Source organism: Lathyrus oleraceus, chromosome 3 (genome assembly GCF_024323335.1).
Source record: "Lathyrus oleraceus cultivar Zhongwan6 chromosome 3, CAAS_Psat_ZW6_1.0, whole genome shotgun sequence".
NCBI classification, from domain to species: domain Eukaryota; kingdom Viridiplantae; phylum Streptophyta; class Magnoliopsida; order Fabales; family Fabaceae; genus Lathyrus; species Lathyrus oleraceus.
In genome coordinates this window covers 191,538,102-191,546,990 of record NC_066581.1, presented here as the reverse complement: position 1 = coordinate 191,546,990, position 8,889 = coordinate 191,538,102, and the positions used below count along the sequence as shown (strand labels likewise).

At 35.1% G+C, this 8,889-nt stretch overlaps 1 protein-coding gene across 1 annotated transcript; it reads right to left on the bottom strand.

Moving 5' to 3' along the window:
* Positions 1–2,430: 2,430 nt before the first annotated feature.
* On the bottom strand, positions 2,431–3,151 carry LOC127126199 (probable histone H2AXb). The gene is made up of 2 exons (XM_051055085.1): positions 2,874–3,151; positions 2,431–2,782 (listed from the first exon to the last, which is right to left on the bottom strand). Exons 1-2 carry the CDS (start codon positions 3,075–3,077, stop codon positions 2,558–2,560), a joined length of 429 nt encoding a protein of 142 aa, XP_050911042.1. The 5' UTR covers positions 3,078–3,151; the 3' UTR covers positions 2,431–2,557.
* Between the last annotated feature and the right edge of the window lie 5,738 nt (positions 3,152–8,889).

Genomic DNA, 8,889 nt, shown 5'->3' with positions numbered 1-8,889 from the left:
TAATCTACATGATAAAATAAACGGGGCGGGTTCAGGGGCGGGTTCGGGGTGGGTACTAGTGTCCTCATTATCCGACTCGTCCCCATATTTTATAATCGGGGAAAACCCAAACCCAGTCAAAGGGGTTTTCCCCGTCAACTTCGGGGCGGATTCGGGTGGGTACCCGCGGGTACGGGTTATGTTGCCATGCCTATTTGCTTCGCTTCAGCCACATTTAAAGCATAACATCCAAGGTTTCATAATTGTCCCTATGAGATGGTACAATCACTCTTCTTAACTTATCACAAGTCAAATGATAATCAAATACCTCTATAATCATTCTTTAACTACTACTAGTATTCATGGTAGGATTCTCCACCTTAAACTAAGTCTTCTTCACCATAGTTTATAAAAGTTGCATCCTCGTGTATATACTAGTCTTCTGGAAATGGAATATTCCACCGTCTCTTCTGGGCGTATCAACCATGCATCATAGGGTTTTCTTTATGTAAACCTATTATACAAATCGATGGTACATGTTGTATGGGGAATGCAAAGGAACGTTACTGATGGCAATGGCACAAGATGGCAACAACAACATTTTTTCAATCGCTTTTGCCCTTGTTGAAGGGGAGACTGCTGAGGGATGGAGTTTTTTTCTAAGAAATCTCTGATTGCACGTTGCACCTCAGCCTAACTTATGATTGATCTCCGACAGACACCCTTCAATCATCAGTGCATACAATAACATTGATAATGGCTGACAAGATCCTCCTTTGACGCATGTCTTCTGTATTAAACATATTGCTCAGAATTTCATGCGGAAAATCAAAGACAGAACGTTGCGGAAGAAAGTTGTCAACGCAGGTTACGCATTATCAGAATCTTCTTTCAAACAATACCGCAAAGAAATATGATTGTTAAACGCAGATGCAGTATGGTGGATCGACAGTATTCCATTGGAGAAGTGGACTAGGGCATATGACAACTGTCAACGTTGGGGCCACATGACAACAAATCTTGTGGAATCAATGAACTATGTCTTCAAATGCATCTGTAACCTACATGAAACCGCTTTGGTGCAGGCAATATATTTCAGGCTAGGGGAGCTGTTGGAGATCAGACATTCCAAATGGAGTTCAGTGTTGCAATCTGGGCAGTTGTTCAATGATCCTTCAATGAAATTCATTAGACATGAAGTTGCCAAAGCAAACACACATGTGGCCATGGTGTTTGACAATTTTGAACATGTAATGCATCATCCTATGAACGTCTCGGTCAGTCTTAATATACGTGGACACAAGCCATTGGATTCTTCTAATCCTTTCAACATCCCCAATTTCTTCATCTAACCAACTGTTCAACGTCCGATTAAGACGTTCAAACGAATCTATATTCCAAAGTCGAATCTTTATCGGCGACGTAACGGCAGAAAATATTAAATCGACATTCCGCTTGTGAATGTATTCAGACATGGTTAAAACTCAAAAACTTGAAGGAGAGTGAAATTGAATGAAAGAAAATATGGTAATAGAGTAAGATTGTGTGAAAAATATGGTTGAAGGACAAGGTATATATACATGATATATGGAAAATGCATGTGCCAAGAGGCGTGATCTGCTGTAATCGATTTCCGTCAATAATTTGAGATTTCTTAATTTTCAATTGGCATTTCGCTTGCGATACAATACTCGAGGTGACGCTTCCCGTTTACTCTGACATGTCAACACATGAAGGCACCATAGGCATTAGGGCCTTCTCATTAGGCAATATGCAGGAGGCATAGGCATTGATACCTCCTCATGAGACTTCCAATGTAGTTGCCACTAAAGATGACAACTCCTCATAATGAAGAATAAATGTGTCAATTCATATGACGCATCTGTTTTAAAATGTGATTATTTTGATATTTAATTTGCAAATTGTGGTTATTTTTAAAAAAAAAAAAAAACTAAATTTGTTGTTGATGGTGTATCTTATGATTGTCATTGTGCACTATATTTATTAATAATATCAATTATTATACTAAAAAAATTAAAATAACCAAAACTAAATTATAATAAATTGATTAGCTAAATTTAAATATTGTAATTATTATTTTCTTAAGGTTTTAAGAAATTAATTAGTTATAGAATTTGATAAATTCTACAAAATAAAATTTTGATCTAACTAAATCATTAGTCTTGCAAATTAAGCCACGACTCCATTTAAAACATTCAACCAATCCTCTGCTTCTTCATGTACAACTAAGATGTTTTATAAAACTATTCCCATGTCATCAGCTTATTCAAAATTTCATAATGAAATTGAACCAGAAAGATTGTTCTGTATCATTCCAAGGTAAGTCAGATGACCTCGTTTTAAAATTAAAATATTTTTTAAACTAATTTCAGCAACAACTAAATGAGACATGCAAAATGATAAAGAGTAATAAAAAGATATAACAAATAGTAGCACAAACAATAAATTATATTGATGAGAATGAAGAACTATACATCCTCAAACGCCACTTCTAACTAATCTCAAATAACAACACTAACCAAGAAATAGCATGTAACTGAGAACTACACACGAAAGCCTAAAATTCCTGACTAACAGATCCAATCTCGCTCTTCCCCTTTCCAGCAACTTTCTTCGGCAACAAAATCTGATGAATGTTCGGCAAAACACCTCCATTAGCAATAGTAACAGATCCCATCAACTTGCTCAACTCCTCATCGTTCCTCACAGCAAGTTGAATGTGTCTCGGCACAATCCTTGTCTTCTTGTTATCCCTCGCAGCGTTACCCGCAAGTTCCAAAACCTAAACCACCAAAATCATCAACAAAAAAATTAGAAAAGAACTTCACAAAAGAAGCATTATATCAAAAAAATACATAAATAACAGAATTTACCTCAGCGCAAAGGTATTCAAGAACAGCGGAGAGGTAAACCGGTGAACCAGATCCAACACGTTGAGCGTAACGACCTGCTTTAAGGAAACGAGCGACACGGCCGACGGGGAACTGAAGACCGGCTTTGCTTGATCTTGAAACGGATTTGGTTTTAGGTTTGCCTCTTCCGCCTTTTTTGGTTGTTGCCGGTGTACCAGAAGCCATTGCGCCTTTTTTTCTTTGTTTGAAATTGCAGTGAATAACGTGTAAGAGATTGTGATGTTGTGGAAGATTGAGGGTTTCGCTTTGGTGTATATAGGGGTTAGGTTCTACAATCTGATTGGCTTAGAGTTATTTCGCGCGGATCGCCAGCGTGGCAGGTTGAGGGAAATTTGAGTTTTGGTTTCGAGCGGGAATTCAAAATTATTCAGTGATTGCGTGGCAGCCTAAACTAAGTTTGAGTTTTGTGTATCTTCTTTCGAGCGGGAATCAAAAATAACAAGATAAATATTGCATGGTGGTAGTACTTACCATGTTAAAAATTAAATTATTCAAAAAGATAGAAGTATATTTGAGTAGCGGATTTATAAATAACTCATATTCATTCTATTATTTTTTTCTATCTATTCATTAAAATAAATTATTATTAATTTTTTTATATATTTTTTTTATAAAAAAATACTGTACTAACCAAATGACATATTTATAATTAATAAAGTTTTAAAAAATTAAAATTATCTTAATTTATCACTTTATTTATATCTCATTTTTTATTTCACTTATATTGGGGTTTTTTGGATTCACTACTGTTTGGGAAGGTAGTTGGTTTGATCCTTGAGCTTGTTGCATGAAGTTCAATGAAGTGGCAAGCTGTCCAATATGTGTCTGCAAATCCTGAATGCTAGAATATGTTTATTGCTGAAACTGAAGACTATTTACAACCATTTGCTTAATAAGGTCCTCTAGTAAAGGTCCAGAAGGTGCAGAGGTGGTTACTTGTGGAGGATTCAGTGGTGGTGGCAATAGTAACATCAATTGTTATTGACTGGGTTGTTGTATGGATGGATTCCCATACCAGAGGTTTGGATGGTTTCTCCATTTGGGATGGTACTTATTTGTGGATAGGTTGGGAGTGTTGTACTTGTTCTGATTGTTGCCTTGATTGTAAAGGTTTGTTGTGTATGCTTGAGGTAATCCAGTGACTGACACATCTTGTAGAATAGGACATGTATTAGTTAGGTGTTTAGGAGAAGTACACATACCACACAACTTTGTTTTTTGAGTTTTCCCACTGCCAGCTATTTCACTAAATAAGTAAGCTCATCAAGTCTGGTTTCTTGACCTTTGCTGGAAGAAAAAACTTCAATCTCATTCACACCTTTTGTTTGAACCACAAAATTATTTCTAGTTATGAATTGTTGGAAGTTGAGTGACATGTCCTCAATCAATACTTTGACAGCACCCGGAGTCTTATCAACAAGTGCTCCACCACTAGCAGCATCCAAGATATTTCTATCCATAGGTAACAATCCTCATAAAAGTACAGGATAAGTAACTGCTCGATAATATGGTGTTGAGGACAACTGGACATTAACTGTTTGAATCTCCCCCATTATTCGGCCAATGATTCCATGTCAACCTATCTAATACCATATATATCCTTTTTGATCGAAGCAACTCTTAAGGCAGGGTAAAATCTTTCTAGGAACACTATTTTCATATCATTCCAACTTGTAACAGAGTTTGGCTCAAGATAATATAGTCAATCTTTTGCAGTACCCTGTAATGAGAATGAGAATGTTCCTAACTTGATGTGATCCTCTGTGATTCCTTCAGGTCTCAAAGGTGTAGAACACACAACTAAAATTTCTTCAAATGCTTATGTGAATCCTCAACTGCAAGACCATTAAATCTTGGCAACAAGTGTATTAAACCAAATTTCAATTTGAAAGGTACATCAACAACAAGATATTCAATACATAAAGCATTATAATTAACATCAGGGGCAGCAAGTTCTCTCAAATTTCTTTGATCAACCATGGTAAACTCAAAATCAGAATCAATAAAGAATGAGAAAACACATAACTAATTCAGCAATGCAACAACAACTAAGAAAATACCGACAATGTTCTTATTAAGTAAAAAAAATTGGAATATAGAAAAACGATTATAATAAAAGAAAAAAACACAAAAACAAGAAATTTAATCTAATTAAGTCATATAAGAATTTTACAAATTTTTTTAGAACTTTCTGAAACTATGAGAACAGAAAAAAAAAATATAGAAAAATGATGAATTTCAAATTTTTAGGGGGGGTGTCCCCTATTTATTTTGTCCCTGAATTTTTTTCTAATGGATCGACAAAGAATCAGACTAATCTGAGATAATTTTCCTAAAAACCGATTTTTTTATGCTAAAACGCGAAAAGACCAAAGCACACTAACGGTATGGCAAGAAGGCTGAAATGCAACACATATGACTCTAATATTGGTTAAAATTGACAAGAGTTCCCGACAACGGCGCCCATTTGATTCGTTGTCACGCATGAGTCAAAAATGAGTAATTAAAAATGTAGTTTAGGAAAGCGACACTGGAATGTCATATCACAAGGACTCTTGTATTGAATTTTACCAACTAAAAATGGTGGGGGTTTAAAGGTTTAAGTTTCGAATAAAATAACAGTAAAAAGGATTTGATTACGAATAAGCTAAAACGGCTAATCCCACTGATTTGGCTTCTGACTTATCACTGGCTATTGTAAATCCAATCACCTAAGCGACTTCGATTCTATTCGATTATGAAATCAATTAGACAAGCAATATCAGTATCATGTGAATTATGTTCCTGTTTACCGCATTAAGCATGACAGTTTAAAGATTACGCGAAGTTAACGAATAATCTAAATTAACAGATGATTAAAATTAGGAACATGCATACAATCGAATTTAATCAATTATATCCTATGAGTAGCAATTGAACTAAGCAAACAAAAGCAATCAAATTAATCAAATTAATTCATAGGTATAATTAAACATAAATCGAAACTAAATTGGAATTAAAATAACCTCAAAGCGATGGAACCCCTAATCAGGAGAATTCACCTTAGGGATTAGTTCTCCATGAAAATTACAAAGCAAAGCTAATTTCGTGAATACTGAATTAGGGGAATGAACAGTAGCACAATTGCTTTTGTTTAAAGGGAACAAGGAATTATGGTTCTAATCCTAACCGGGTTGGAAAACATAAAAACCGACCCAAAACTGACCCAAAACTAATTATTTTATTTAAGTCTGCAACTAAAACGATTTATTTGAGTCTTCTGCACTCAAAATCTGCTCCTGACTTCAACATGAAGTTTTTAGCTTATCCTTTCATCTTTTCAATATTTATTAGAATGCATCAATCCGATTTTCGTACCTTAAGTTATGACCTGCAAAGTGAGAGGGTGTAAATTGTTGTTTATTCAGAAAATACCATACAAAATTAAAATAAGTGTAACAATAAAATAAGCTAAGGAAACACTAAAATAGTAAAAATAACAAAAGATACTCTAAATTTTTTGCAACATAATAGTGAAAGAATATGCATAAAAATGCACTAATCAATGGGAACTCTTAGTCCCACGGACAAATTTATATTAAGCCTTAGTGATGAGACTATAAGTCCTTTAGGAAGGTGTTGAACCTCTCAGACGGGATTTCTATCAAGCCCCCAGACAAGAATTTAGACTAAGATTCTTAGGCTAGACTTCCTTTGCACCTCCGGGCGAGATTAGTATATTGGATCACAACTGAGAACATTTTAAGTCCCTAAGGAGAGGAGTTTAGATGTTCCGCTCGATGGGAAATCTTAGTCCCAAAGGTGAAGTTATATTAAGCATGTATGACGAGACTATAAGTCCCTCATGTGAGGCATTAGACGTCTAGAGGGAGAATTTTATAAATCTCTCAGACAAGACTTTAGACTAATTTTCTTAGCCTATACTTCAGTCGTGCCTTTTGGGCTAGATTCGTATGTTAGATCTCGCCAAAGGAAATCCTAATTCCTTCTAGCCAAGAGTTTAAATATCTTATTCGATAGTAACTTTTAGTCCCACATACAATTTATATTAAGCCGTGTTGATAAGACTATAAGTCCATCAGGAGAGGTGTTGAACCCCGTGGGCGTTACTTCTATCAAGCCATCAAACAAGACTTTGGACTAAGTCTCTTAAGCTAGACTATAGCTGCGCCTTCTAGGCAAGATTAGTATGTTGGGTCCTTCATAAGGAAACTCTAAGTCCCTCAGACAAAGAGTTTAGATAGCTTGTTTGATGGGAATTCTTAAAACCAAAGTCTAAGTTATATTAAGCTTGATGGGTGAAACTATAAGTCCCTCAGGCGAAGTGTTGAACATCTTGGGCAGGAATTCTATTAAGCCCTTAAACAAGACTTTAGACTAAGTCTCTTAGGTTAGACTTTAGTCTCACCTCCCGGGCAAGATTCATATGCTAGATCTCGCTTTAAGAATCTCTAAGATCCTCAAGCGAGGAGTTAAGACAACTTGTTTGATGGGAACTTTTGGTCCTACATCCAAAGTTATTTTAAGCATGAATGATGAGACTATAACTGCCTCAAGCGAGGCATTGGACCTCTCAAGAGGTACTTTTATAGAGCCCTCACACAAGACTTTAGACGAAGTCTCTTAGGTTAGACTTCATTCGTTGTCTCCTGGGGGAGATTCACATGTTGGATCACGCCCGAGGAAACTCTAAGTCTCTTAGGTGAGGAGTTTAGATAGCATGTTTGATGGGAACTCTTAGTCCCAAAGACAAAGTTGTATTCAGAATGGCGAATGAGACTATAAGTTCCTCATGCGAGGTGTCAGACCTCTTGGGTGGGATATCTATTAAGTCCTCAGACATGACTTAGACTAAGTCTCTTAGCCTAGACACCAATTGTGCCTATTGAGCAAGATTCATATATTGGATCTCATCCGAGGAAACTTTAAGTCCCTCTGGCCAAGAGTTTAGATAGTTTATTCGATGTGATCTCTTGACCCCACAGAAGAAGTTACAGTAAGCGTTGTTGATGGGACTATAAGTCCCTCAGGCGAGGTGATGAACCTCGATGTCGTACCCCGATTTTGTACTACCTTAACATTGCATTGCATTTTCTTTTCAATTTTTTTCATCTGCATTAACATAACCATTGCATTTAGTCATGCATTTTCATTAGTTAAAAAACAATTCATCTACATACATTCAGATAAATTCAAAGGTCATAGATTTAATTTTTTTATCTTGATTATATACCTTCGTCCATTTCATATTGTTTTAATGACTTTCATTTGCATCATTCATTAGTTTGCCTCTGAATAGAGTCAAAGTCAAAGTTTGACTTTTACCTTTGACTTTATTTAGGTGTCATTTGCATTTTATTTTTTGCTTTTATTAATTTTTGTTTGTTAATTGTCATACATTAATCATCAAATTTTGTTTTATTAAAGGAATTTCAAAAAGGAACAAAGAGAGTTTTTTTTTCACCACATCAGAAATAAAGTTTTTTTTATTATTTTGAAATACCATTTTGATACAAATTTAAATCATTTTATTATCTACTGTATATCATATCCATTTTGCATAATAATAATAATACAAATAATTATTAAAATGAAAAGTTGTTTTTTCTATTTACATTGGTCCATACTTTGCAAAAAAAAATAATACACAAAAAATAATAAAAAGAAATTAAACAAAAGTCTCCAATTGAAGGCCCCACTTGATCTTGCAGTGCACGTTTTTGCAGCATCCTCATTAAGCTCCATATTATCATCAACATAGAAACCACCATGAAATTTGGAAAAATACACATGAGCATTGAACGTACACCATCCATCATGAAACATCATGTTCACATACATTTGAACTTAGTAAGGACAAAAGGGAGACATCACATGTAAACCATATCACATACATCTTAGCATACCATTCCACATACACATCAATTAGCAAAGTTCAAACAAATTGCAATGAAAAATGGTCATGACCATTTCACGT